The sequence below is a fragment of the Prosopis cineraria genome, unplaced genomic scaffold, assembly GCF_029017545.1.
Source record: "Prosopis cineraria cultivar Desert tree isolate PC_DT_omini unplaced genomic scaffold, ASM2901754v1 PC215, whole genome shotgun sequence".
In the NCBI taxonomy this organism is placed as follows: domain Eukaryota; kingdom Viridiplantae; phylum Streptophyta; class Magnoliopsida; order Fabales; family Fabaceae; genus Prosopis; species Prosopis cineraria.
In genome coordinates, this window is record NW_026555542.1 from 44207 (window position 1) to 58188 (window position 13982).

General features: G+C 31.3%; 1 protein-coding gene and 1 long non-coding RNA gene across 2 annotated transcripts; both read left to right on the top strand.

Annotated features, from left to right (window-relative positions):
* The first annotated feature begins 1241 nt into the window (after nucleotides 1-1241).
* LOC129295913 (uncharacterized) lies at nucleotides 1242-11425 on the top strand. The gene is made up of 5 exons (XR_008589659.1): nucleotides 1242-1979; nucleotides 2075-2143; nucleotides 3493-3674; nucleotides 10609-10680; nucleotides 11338-11425. It is a non-coding gene; the product is annotated as an uncharacterized LOC129295913 (long non-coding RNA).
* A 494-nt stretch (nucleotides 11426-11919) lies between these two features.
* Nucleotides 11920-12456, top strand: LOC129295912 (uncharacterized). The gene has a single exon (XM_054934510.1). The coding sequence runs from the start codon at nucleotides 11920-11922 to the stop codon at nucleotides 12454-12456; it is 537 nt and encodes a 178-aa protein (XP_054790485.1).
* The last annotated feature ends 1526 nt before the right edge of the window (nucleotides 12457-13982 follow it).

A 13982-nucleotide genomic window follows, 5' to 3' on the forward strand; every position in this document is an offset into this window, starting at 1 on the left:
ATTTTTTATTTTTTGACTTCAATTTTACTTTTTTTTGTTATTTTTTTCCGAACTCAGAGCTCTGAAAAATTAAAAATGAAAAAAAAAATAAAAAACGACGTCGTTTTGGGGTAAAAGTCTGAAAAAATATTAACCCGGTTAACCCAGTCAACCCACCGGGTTATCCGGGTTATACCGGGTTGAACCCGGGTTGACCGGGTTACACCGGTTCACTCTCTCACCGGGTTAAGTGCAAACCCAGACCGGACAGGGGACCGGTTCACCGGTTTCCGGGTTGACCCGGCCGGTCCGGTCCGGTTTTCAATACCATGATTGTTAGACTTTTGAGTGGTTGGATTTGGTTGAATGTTTTTATAATTAATGTCTTTTTATTTAAATTGTATTATTTTAATCATGACCGGTTTGCCACCGGTTCAACCCCCGGTTCAACCCTGATTGAACCACTAACCCGTGACCCAGTGCCATGACCGGTTTAATGACCGGTCCGGTTTTACGTACCTTGATATTCACCAACTCAAGCGTACATGATATAATTGCACTTATTAATTTAACATTTGAGATACTTTTACATCTATCTTCACTTTATAGTAATGAATGCTTTAGATGACTACTTTATATACGGATTTTCCTTTTAACCCATAAAAATATAGAAGCTTACCTTGAAAACTACTCACAGCGGCGAGATAAGTGGCAGACCTGAAGATGGTGCACGGTGGGGCTCGTGGGGGAGCAAACAAGGGAGAGAAATGAAGATGAATGAATTCGAGAACTAAGAGAGCAGACGAGGGAGAGAAATGACGAGAAAGAGTGACACGTGTAAAATTTTAGGTCAAATAAGGGAGTTAACAGTCAAATATTTTTACAGTAAAACGTTTTGTATTATTGGTGGTATATTATTGAACTCTTTTTTAAAAGTTTCTTTGTTTTTTTTTTCTTTTGGCCAACTCTTTTTTAAAAGTTTCAGTTGATGTTGTTGAAAAAGGTTAGGATAACATAGTATGCCGTTTTGTGAAAAAGTTTTAAAATATTTTTGTCATTTAACCCATAATTAATTATAGATTAATATAGCGCAAAATGAAAGAGGACATTTTGATTTGTGAATTTAAATAAAGTTGATAGGCTTATAAAAATGAATCAATGGAGTAAAATGAGATTATCACCCTTACCTAGAGACCAAGATGTCCTTTTATTCCCATGTAAAGTAAACAATGTCTCCTATATGAACCAGAAACTTCCCAATTTGCAGTCCACTCTTCCCAAAGCTTCAGATCTTCTGCTGCTTCTTCCACAGTCTCACAAATCTTCTTTCGTTGCTTTCCCAGCTTCTTCTTTTGCTTCATTTCTGCAACTTCCTTTGTGTTATTCGCATATTCTAATTTTCTGTTTCCTTTCCCTCTGCTCTGCCCGAAAAAGAAAAAAAATTACTGCTTTTTCCAACTTTCGCTGGGACCTCTGCGAATTGATTTTTCTGTTTAATTTCTCAACTTTTTCTCAAACGTCGTTTCCGCACTTTCCTTTGTTTTGCTTCCCTCCTGATCATTTTTAACTTCATTTTGCTAGTTTTTTGTGATATTTCCTGAAGAAGAAAATCCTACAAATTTCCACAAAAAAAAAAAACTGCTCTTTCAATTTGTTACTGCTCATATCTCCAAAAAAAAAAACAAAAGAAAAGTCTAGTTATCCTCTGTGCTTTCATTTTCTGTGATAGTTGGACTTCTTTCCTGTATGTTCTTGTTTTGATTTGTTGTTGTTCGTTTCTTGTTTGATTTCACAAGTTCATCATCTTTCTACGAAAACCTTCAGATTTCATGGTTGTCTTTGATCTGTGTGAAGCATTTGTTTTTTAAAGTTGTTAAAAACACCATGAGAAGGGTGGTGTCTCATGCTTGATCTATGTTGGAAGTCCAAGGAAAGCTAACTGTTGCTGGGAGATCTGAGGTTTACATAACTTGAAACTTCAAAGTTTCTCGTTGGCTACTGTAAGCTGAAAATATTTTTAGATTTGTGGCAAAATAGTTTGCGTTTATCATTGATCTGTATTTACAAAATTCAATTTGTGTTTCAACTTGTGCAGCATATTCATATTCTTATCTTTCAGAACATAGAGAGCAACCAAGAAGAAGAAAGCTGATCCGACCATTGCGTAATGTGTTATTCGCTTTTTCTTTTTTTCTTTTTTAATACTCAGTGTTGGCTGCGGCAAATTGACCGTCGTACTAAAAAAAATATTACATATTAAAAAATATTTGTCATGACATTATTGATTGCAGATGAGTTTGACTGACATCAACTTTAAATTTTTTCTTTCTGCGTGACCAGCATAAAAAATATTTACAAAATATTTATCATGACAGTATTAAATATTTTTTATTAAATTTTTTCTTTCTGCTTGACCAGTATAATTATAAAACTCGCGATAGCTATCTCCTACATCTGACATATCTTTTTCTTTTTCTTTTTCTTTTTCCCAATTAATAAGAGTTGGTTTCATACTGACCGACACTCGTCATATTAAGAGCAAAAAAATTTAAACTTGATAGCAATCAAACTCAATTTCAATTTATATTATCATGATAAATATTTTTCAATATGTAATATTTTGGTAAATAATTTTTTCCCTACAGCATGGTGTTCAATTTGACGTTGGCTTCTTTTGTTTTTGTTCTTTCTTTTGAGTGACCGTTGGTTTCTTTTGTGGTGATGAGTCAAAGTCCATTTCAAATAGCTCATCAAAGTAATGACAGCACATCTCATTCTCTTCTTCGTTCTCTTTTCTTTTATAATTTTAAATAATAAGATTAAAAAACAAAAAGTATCTTTTTTAAGTCAATAAAAGTGAAGGTGCAGCATGTGAACCAGTGGCCGAGCCACATGGTGGGGGGAGGGGGAATGCACCCCTCACTTTGAGAAATATTATAAGCATGATATAAAAATTTTGTAACTTTGCACCTCTTATTTTTTATCCTTTGTCCCTTTTAAATTAAATAAAAAATATTCAAACTTAAAAATTTATTAGATATAAAATAATTTAATAATTTATATAAGATACGAAGAATATATTTATATAAAAGATCTTATCAGTTTGGACATTATAATTTTTAAGAAGAAAAATGATAATCAATCTATTTATGTTACTATAATTTTAATCCTACAATATAATTATTGTTTTTTAAAAAATATTATTTTTTATTAAATTATCCCGCATCTCCTGGTTTCGAATCCTGATTCTGCCACTGATGTGAGAGTTGGTCAAATTTAATGGTTCATAAGTATCGTATACTTTTTTAAATTTAAGGACAGTGAATGAGAAGGCAAATAAGTTCCTAAATATTTTTTTATTAATAGTGTTTGAAAAATATATGCTCTTTTTTTATCACATGCTTTCTCCTGTCTTGGAGTTGGTTTCTACATTATCCTTTGCTCTAATTTTCTAATTTCCCAATTTATTTGATTAGTTTTGTTTTTTTATTTCTTATTTCTTCCATTGGACAGTGAATTAGGGCTCTAGCTGTTGCCAACGACCCTCAACCAGGCTGCAGTTGTCATCGAACAAGTCACAAGGTTTCAGGAGTTTTTTTTTTTTTTTTTTTTTCCTTTTTTGGAATTTAAGTCTACGACATAACCGCACAACAGTGACAGAAATTAAGTCATGTCTGAAGGCTCTGAGCGTTTCGGTATAGCACTCAACTCAATATTTAATTCTTTGTTTTTGTTTTTCTATTTACGATTTATGATGACTGTCCTGTCTTGTTTTCTAGCGTTGATGTTTTGAAATGGTATAGTTCCATACTTTGATTAACTCCTTTTATATTTTTTTAATTATTACTCCCTTCATTTCTAAATATATTAGGTATGTGTAATAATTATGTTTAAAAATAAAAAATAAACTAAATTATTCCTATAATTAATAAAAAAAATTTCTAGTGAAAATAAATATTGACTTTATGAGGGATAATTTGAAAAAAAATGTGATAAATGATTCTTAAAATTTGTAATTTTGCTTATAAATAAAAACAAGAGAAACATGATAATTTTTCTTATATTAAAAATTAGAGTAGTATATAATTCTTCATGCTGGACGGGGAGATACAATACAATTACGGAAAATCAAGAGACTTCAAAGACATTGAGTCTCATTTAGTGTTCCGTTAGTAAAAAAAATTAGTTTATTAAAAATTTATTTAGAAAAAATCAATTTAATAAAAGCTAATTATTATGAGAAAATTTATGTTTAGGTTCATAAGTCAGTTTGATAGATTGAAAGTTAATTGAATTAATATGTAATAAAAAATTTTCATAAAAAATATAAAAGCAATTTTGAATATATTATTACTAAAAAAGATATTGATTTTTATGATTTGTATTTTTTGATATACAATTATATTATGCAAAAACTGTTTGAAAAATATGTGATAAAATTATATAAATAATTCAATGTATATTACTGGTATAATACTAAAAATTAACATGATTAATTCTTCAATCTATAATGCACAATTTGAACTCTAATCGAATTATGCACCCTATAATGGTATACTACTAAAGATTATTTTATATTTAATTACAGTATTAAGAAGTAATATATTATTTTGATGTAAGGTTTGATGATACTTTATGTGTGTAGATTCTAAGAAATGAATTATTATTTGATTATTTAACCCATCTTATTACTTTTAGTAGCTAATTAGAGTAATGTTTTAAGAGAATAAGAAATATGCTTTCTTTTCCTCTCAAATTTCTAAAAATGGTAAAAAATTCTAATTTTTTTAAAAGTTATATATATATATATATATATATATGCATGCATGTAAGTATATAAGTATTTTTTTTAATTAAAAAACACTTTGACATTGCATAAACGCGAACGTGGGAGAATGAGGGAATTTAAATCTAGGGAGAATGACAATTAAGTACCTTTTAAGAACATTAATACCAATTACAAACCATGAAATTTTGAAATCTCAGTTGAGGACCATGATCCTTAATTGTGATAAAAAAAATGTAATTTGTGAGGTGGAATTCATTATTACCACTTGGGAATTCACTAACTCAATATGAGAAAATTTGTAACATATATTGTAAAAACATGAAACCTTACTTAAAAATCAATTGTTTAACAAAAAGCGCCACTTGAAAATTTACTAACTCAACTTAAAAAAATTTCTAACGTATATTGTGAAAACATGAAACTCCACTTAGGAATCGATTGTTTAATAAAAAACATCAATTTGGACAAATCACTTTTTTTAAATGATTCTCAAGTAGGGTTTTATATTTTCACAATATACGTTAGAAATTTCTTCAAGTCTAGTTAAGGAATTCTCAAGTAGTGTTTTTCATTAAACATTCCATTTTCAAGTAGAGTTTCATATTTTTACAATATACGTTAGTAATTTTACTAAGTTGGGTTAGTGAATTCTCAAGTCGTGTTAGTGAATTACACCTCACAAACTACATTTTTTTTTATCACAATTAAGGATCATGATCCTTAATTGAAATTTTAAATTTCACAATCCGTAATTGGGATTAATATTCTTAGAAGGTCCTTACTCGTCATTCTCCCTTAAACCTAATTGTATGCTTAGGTTTTTTCTTCTTCATTTTTAATATAATAGAATAGAATAGAATAGAGTGGATTATAGATATAGAGTCTCGAGTGACTATTACACTATTGTTTGGATTTTTGGAAGGTCTTTCCTCTTCACTTTTTTTGTCTCATGTTTGCTGCCTGCACTTCGACAATAAATAAATTACGGAGAATGCCAGTTAAATTCCATTTTTTGGCCAAAAATGACAGTGAAATTCTAAAAAAAAAATTAATAACAGTTAGGTTGTGCCAAAATTTTCTCAAAAAATAAGCTGTGAATATTAATTCAAATAATTATAAATTTAATGATTTCAATTACTTTTACAAATAAAATATTTAAATTTTAAATGTAATTCTCAATTCATAATCAATATTCTTATTTACAATTGTCTATAGTTATGTATAACTTATTTTTCAAACAAAAAAAATTATCAAGATCTGACTGTCATTAATTTCTTATTTGAAACTTTACTGTCATTCTAACTAGTAAATTATACATTTTTTTGCTTAAGTATATGCATAATAACATGTAGGCGTAATAAGCACGACTACAAGAGTAGAGTGAACATTTTAATTTAGCCCACTAGGATCAACATTACTCATTTTAATTGAAATATATAAACAATCGTATGATTTCTTATTTTTTGTTATTTGGTTATTGCCACTAGACATTTCAGCCGGAGGAGGAGTTGAGACTTTTAGAAATTATTCCAATGATTTGACAATCGATTCTGGCCTTGAACTCTTATAGCTCTGTGTTTTAGTCTACAATAGCAAATAAATGTAATAAAATGTATGATAGAAGAATTATTATAGTACACAATTATTCTTTCATAATGAACCTTAAAGAACAATGCCTTTTTGGTTTGAAGATCTTATGCCTGTATTTATGAAAATGAGTCTTCTTATAAGAACAAAGATCATGTTCTTTACATTTGATCTTCAAATAAGGCTTTTTATAGGCAAATTGTAACTTTAGCTTTACTTTAAGCATTGACTTCAAAGAATGCTGTTCACAGAGCTTATTTAGTGTAGACAGAGCTAACTGATTGATTTCTTTGAGAGAGATTTGTGACATATCTCTTCATAATGCATTGATTACTCTATATAGCTCTGGCTGGAGTTCTTCTTGCAAAGAAGCAATAAATGTATGCCTGAGGTTAACATCATTAGGACCATTTAACATATAATATTTTTTAGATATTCATTGAAAATATTTTTATAAATCCTTTCAGTAGAGTGAACTACATTTCATTTCAAAGAACTCTTATCTACTCTTATCAATGAGATTGAAATCTTCTAGGAATTCTTTATGGATTGCCCCAAGAAACTAAGAGGCATTAAGCTGAGTGTCTCAAATCTTATCGTATTCATTAAGACTTTAAAACCATTCTCTCAAATTTTCAATTATCCTTGAGAGAAATTCTAAAAGTACCTCTCTCATAGTAACATCTAGTCTGATCATCTGTAAGTCAATCCAAGCACTAAATTCTTAAAGTCTTTCTCTCTATTTGTATAGAGGTAAATTATCAAATGTAAACCAGGATCCAGAAGTAGGTTTGGAACTAGAACCATGATGAAGTGGTTCAGTCAGAATTTCTTCCATAGTTCCAGATTCTTTATCAGGAGGGTCTTTTACAACTATTTCTATCCTAGTTTCATTTTGAGTTTGCTGCTGGTAAGTTTAAGGTTGGACCATTGCAATTTTTAATAAATCAACTAAGTATTGTTCTTCTTTAGAGTCTATATACTCTGTAGAGGTTTCAATTGAAGCCACAGAGTTTATGTCATCTTATTCAGTAAAAACCTAGTTAAAGATAGCATTTTGATTAGAAGTAATAGTTCCTAAAGGATTTGAGGGATCTTTAATTCCTTTAGCTCTATCAATTGTTGATGGTGGTTTGGTCTTTGGTGGAGGAGGAGGAGGTGTTTTTATGGTTAATAGTTTTTTTTTTTTGAGATTTTGGTGAAAGATGGGGAGGCTTGATAGTCTTGAGGTTTTTGGTGAGAAGGTAGGTTTTCTATATATGAGACAGGTGTTTTTTGGTTTTTTAGTCGATTGTTTCTAGGCTTTTCTGAGAATTGGATAAGACATTGTGAATACTTTACTATAATAAGTCTGAGTTGGATAAGTTAGATGAATGGAGGTATAGGTAGGGAATTGTTTGATCATGGTTAGGTAAGTTGGATAGGGCTCATATTTGCTGTAGTTAAATGTAGAGATTGGTCTTGAGCTAATTCTACTTCTATCCACTGTAGTTGTCCTTTTACTTGAAAAATTTCATTTTCCTTTTTGAAGTATTCTTGTCCATCATATCCTTGTTTGATAAACCTATGGAGTTTTACATCCAGCTTTTGTTCTTGCTTATAGAGCCTTTGATATAAATTCTTTATCTGATCATCAATCTAATTAACCTGTGAGGACAAGTTTCTTATTATTGTTGTTAAATGATTAAGTTTTGAATCTATCTTGTAGATGACTCTATTTTAACTAACAACATTTTGAGATTGCCAGTTGAGAATTTCTTTTGCTAGTGTAACAGGCTTGAGAGTGTCTTGAGGAGTTACGTCTATCTATAGAACAAAAGGTCCACTAGTCACCTTTATACTATCATCTATTTTTCATTTAAGAGGAGGATATTCTTCCTCGTAAAGCCTCGTCATTGTAATATAAGGCAAGGCTTGTGTTTATGCAGGTGGGATAACTGGGATTATTGGTTCTGGGAGTTGTGGAGTAACTAGAGTCATTGGTTTTGATTTATCTGGAGGAGGAGATCTTCATGACTAAGTTTTCTAAGGAGTTTAAAGAGAGTGTTCCTTTTTATAGGAGGATTTGGAAGTCCTACACATTTTCTCTTTCTTGGTTGTTTAGGGCCATGGTCATCATCATCATCCTTAGGAGGAAGCTTGTGCCTACATGGAGATCTAGGATGCTCAGGTTTCCTAGCTCCTTTTCTAGAACTATAGGCTTCATTGTTAGAATCATTTCAAAGATAATAGTCACAATTTGGATCACACATTTTCTAGGCATAGTCCCAAATAAAGTGACCATTAATGTGCAAGATATAGACAGACTTGGCTTTTGCAGTAAACCATTCAATAAGAGGATCCTTCTTGTCTCCAATTAAGTCTGAAGAGATTGACAATATCCTTCTAAAAATCTAGTTTGGATTTTGAGTTCCAGGTTTCTTGAAGACAAAGTTGACAATACCATCTTGTAGCCTATAGAGCGTAGGAGGTTTTGTAGTATGAACATCCTTTTGAATACCATGGAATTGCTTTTCATAGTTGTTTATCCATTCTAGTGGGATCATGTCAGCTAACTACTCAATAGGTAATTGCCTTGGAATTTGAAGGATTGAAGCATCTCCTAGGTTGTTTGCAACCATGTACAATGCATCTCTAGTTACATTGGGGAAGTTGAAATTAGAAGAATGATCTTGAAGCTTGAAGATCATTTAGTGATGGAGGGTGGCCATGACAGTATCAGCTTGTTGTTTAGTTTCATGAATCTGGATTTGAACTTTGAATCTTATAGAAAGAGTTGGATTTGTGAGCTTGACATTAAAGTTGGATGCTATTGTAAGAACCACACTTCGTTGATTGAAAGTAGTCAACATGGAACCAATTAAGGCATTGCCATATAACTTGAAGGTTAAGTCTAGTAAAGCAACCCTAGTAGTGGCTACCATACCTTTTCTCTTATAATAGGTAAGGATGAGGCGAATAGATCCAACATGAAGGTGGGTGTAACCCTAATTGATTCAACCATCAATCAAATGTTAGGCTATCTTAAAGGTGATGAATTGTTCATCAACTGTGGCAGGAATACCATGCTGGTTAATACTAGAGGTCTGGATTATTTCTTTTGGCTGAGGACGATTTGTATGAAGCAAAGTTTTGATGCCACAAGTAAAAGAGTTATTTCTATGGTAAAGTTTGTAAGGATTTAGATAAGAGAGTTAGGTAATTGGGACTCCGACATTCTCAAGAACAATAGAATACTCTATGAGACTTTTTATTTTTTGAGAAAGGATTCTTTTTATAGATGAAGGGATACGATCAAAGGAAAAAGTTGAAGAAAGACGATCTGGTTTAAGAGAAACAATAATTGGAGTTTCAAAAGAAGAGCTTTCTTGGAATCTACTTATATTTTTTGGAGTTCTCCTTACTCATTTTTCATCAATAATATATAGCATCTGTTAATGAAGATATGCTAAGTTGTAAGTTAAGTTAGTGATGAATTATAAATCTTCATATAAAATTTATAAATCCTCTTTCAAAAATTTAAAGATAGCATAAAAAATGCATTCACTTTTAAATCACAAATATACTAGTTATATTGTAATTTTGAAGAATTTGCAAATATCAAAACTTGACTTGTAAATTGTGTGCAAATATTTGTAAATAATAATCATATTTAAATTATTATTTATTAAAATATTAATGTTTATTGAGATATTATTAAAATAAATATAATATTTTTATTACTTACTAATGTTATCATGATTCAATAACCGATCACCCAATAGCGTTTTAAAGTGATGGGTTAAAATGATATTTTGGTTTTTTGTATGGGTAAGAAATAACATAAGTGTTTTAGAATTTATTTATAATTTAGAAGTTTTAATCAATATTATTTTTTTTTATAGCTATAAGGTCAGTTTCAGTAATTTTTAGGTTCCTTTTTATAATTTTTGAGGTCTTTTTTGTATATTTTTTTATGTTTAACGAATGGTCAAAGTTAATCTTTATTGATTATAAGAGTCACATTGCACCAATTTCAATTGTTGAAGATAAATACTGCATAAAAAAAAAGTTTAAAGTATCAAACATTTTTTTGAGGTCTTTTTTCTGTATTTTTTTTTATTATTAATCACCTGGCTAGCTAACCGTAGCTAACCCTATGCCCACTCTGGGAATTATGCACGGCACAATCAATTAATCCTTTATTTTGATCAAACAATATATCGTACCTAAATACTTATTTCTCCATTTGTGCTTGTCATTCTTGGGCACAGGCGGACTCAGTACTGAAGAGGCAGAAGCAGAGGTAGAAGAGCAAACCGAATCGTCAGAGAAGCCAAGCAGCCGTAAGTGTTGTTGACTTGTTGGGCGATTAAGTGCATCAAACTAACTTTATTGCTTTCTTGCAGAATTAATAATGTTTTGTCTTTTCTTTTATGCTCTCTCATGTCTTTATTATATTCATAGTTAAATGAAAAACTTTTAAATTTACATTACATTCATTTTTCAAATTAATGAATTTAAATAAGAATAATATTAAAAAAATGTAATTAATACCTATCAAGTGCCTTACATTAAAGACATAAAAGGTGCCTTATATAATAAGTTAGGGAGAGATCACTTACAAAGTATATATTCCTTCCGTTTAAAAATATAAGACATTTTTTAAAAGGTTGAATATTAAAAAATGTAATACATTTTTAATTTTTTAAAGTATAATCATTACTTTTTTTTAAAGTATCCCTCTTAAATAAATTATTTTATATTTATTAGGGTAAAATACCCTGTTAAATAAGGGTAACTATAGAAATATAGTTAGTTTAAAGATAAGTAATTATTTTGTTAGGGGTGAAATTTAATTAAAAGTACTTTATATTTTTTAACAAAAGAGTATCCTTCAGCCTCTCATACTAGATATATAATATATACATATATATATGTATATAATTGTATTTGTGCGCACGTTCTTCCTTTTTATCAGCAAGAGATTTCGATTGATTCAGGTCAGAGATATAATTCCATAATTCAGGAATCTCCTCGCCTCTCATTTAGAAATTGGTTTTTACCCGGAAATGAAGGAGGACAGATCGGAACCTGTGGTGAAGGTGAACGAACTTTGGTAATGAGGGTATTTGATTCCTTTTCTTTGCAACTTGTGCAAAATGAATCGATATGAATGTCATACGTACACATGATTGGGATTTAAAACTGATTCAAACAAACATGCCTGCCACATTATTATGAAGGGATAGTCTTCTTCTCATTGCCAGGCGTAAATCCCGTAATGTCCGAAGGTATGCCAAATCTCATTATTGTACAGCTACCTAGCTATATATGCCATGCCACTATCTTGAGTACATATACAATACAAAATGAACGAATACTTGTACTTAATCAGTATACATAAATGAGAATTAACACGAGGTGAATCGTCTCCAGTCACAGTTGGGATCAAGAACCACTCGGTGGTGTACTCGTGGTCTTATCCTAGCCCGCCGGCTATGAGCCCGAAATTAGACGTGGAACTTGAGCAACAGAGACCCTCACAGGAGATTGTGCCTCCATCAGCTTCCAAGTAAAAGTTAATGTTACATAGACATGCATCCAACAAGGATCTCAAATTGCTGACAGCTGCATACCAATGTATCACGATACCTCACAACAACATTTACAAGCAACGAACCCCTCTAGGCAATACTGTCCTGCACTTGGCTGCTGCCGAAGGCGATAATGAAATGATAGCAAGCGTGATAGCTGTACGAGCTCCCCACCTTTTCACTGTCACTAACAACAATTATGATACTGCACTCCATGTTGCAGCAAGGGCAGGCCGCGCCTCTACCATTCAAACCCTCCTTAATTGCTTTTTCAGATTCATTCGGGGTAAAACCGAACGTCGAGGTGATCGGTTCATGTTGGACAAGCTGCTTATGGTATCACTCACCTTGTTTCGAAACAAACAAGGAAACACCTTCGTCCACGAGGTCTTCATGGCCAATGGTCAACACGGGGATGAGATTTTTCAAGCTTTCCAACATTCTTTCATGCAAGATCTTTATTCTAACCAGCAGCATCCTTTCACCGAAGATACTTCGACGAGGCTGACTTCAGGGGATTGTTAATTATTTGGCAGCATTTGCAGTCAACAGGGAAGGGAAATCATTATTGTAACTGGCCGTTGAGGCTGGCAAAAATGAGCAAGTCATTGTTCTACTCATGGACATCTGCATCAAATATGACCTAGTGCCCCAAGGAAATCATTGGGAAGAACAAAGGTCGGCTTACTGTCACTCACTCCTTGCTTAATTCCTCACCACGCACATATACTACTTAGATCTAGTTATCAATCAGCTCTCGCATTTCTCCACACTTTTCATACATATGCATGCATATTTTTAATTCCTAAATAGTGAACAGCAATAATTCAGATCGTTTGGGCAAACTTCAAGGGAAATATTGTCAATATATCGTGCATTATCACCCTTTGTAGCTCAACCAAGGGCGGAACCGTGCTTTAGGTTTTGGAGGGGGGTTTAAAATATACTCTCTTTATTGAAAAATATAATACATTTTTAATTGAATTATACCCTCTTAATTAGTTAATTTGTTGTTTTTAAATTGATATTATTTTTTCATGTCTGTATTTATTTAATAAAAATATGGGAAAATTATCCTCAAATCTCACATAAGCAACATCCAACATGTTTTATCAAAATTAAAAAAATAATTAAAATTTATTAACTTATCTAAAAATTCAACACGTTTCTTATTTCATCCCTATTAAATATGCTTATTATGTTTTGCTAACATTAATATGTATCCTTTAATAGTATACTTCTTTCGCTAATATTTAATTTTTTTATTTAAAAAATATAAGAAATTTTTAACTGAATTTTACTTCCTAATAAAGTAGTTAACTGGTTTTAAACTAATATCATTTTTCATATTTATGCTTATTTAATAGGTTTTTTACTTTAAAATAAATATAAATTATTGTTACATAAAAATGCCTTATATTTTTTAATATCCAAGCTCTCAATCTTTATGTAGAAAAAGAGAGAATATTATAAAGTGTGCACTTCTTTTGTCTTTTATAGAGGGGAGGGGGTTAAGGTTTTTCATGGGACTAAATATTGGAGGCCCATAACATATATGAGAAGAGGTAGAGAGGTTTTTTTTTTTTTTTTTTGGCCCCGAGGGGGGGATGGTTCCGCCACTCAACTCAACAATTATTGATGGATTTTATTTGCATAGGTGAATTTTCAAATAGAAATCACCGCTTCTTACTGCTATTTACTTTAATTTCTTTACCCCACGCGTCAGCATGCGCGGCCACACGCATTCCTTAAATAAAATTTAAAAAAAACTCTATTAAGTATTAACACAAATATAATTGTCTTGTTTCACGTGCGGGCATGCGTGCGCGCACGCATCCCTTAAATCAAAATTTAAAAACAACTCTTTTAAGTATTAACACAAATATTATTGTCTTGTTTTGGTAGAAATGCTACACACCATATTGGAATACAAGTCAGATTGGATTCACTTGAAGAATGAAGAAGGGAGACTTCCACTTCACGATGCAGCGTCCACAGGTTTCCTTGAAGGTGTTTCCCACTTAATTGAGAAATGTGAGAACTGCATTATC

What these genes read in the sequence shown, in the direction of transcription:
- LOC129295912 (XM_054934510.1), top strand. Translation starts at nt 11,920, where the DNA reads ATGTTACATAGACATGCATCCAACAAGGATCTCAAATTGCTGACAGCT.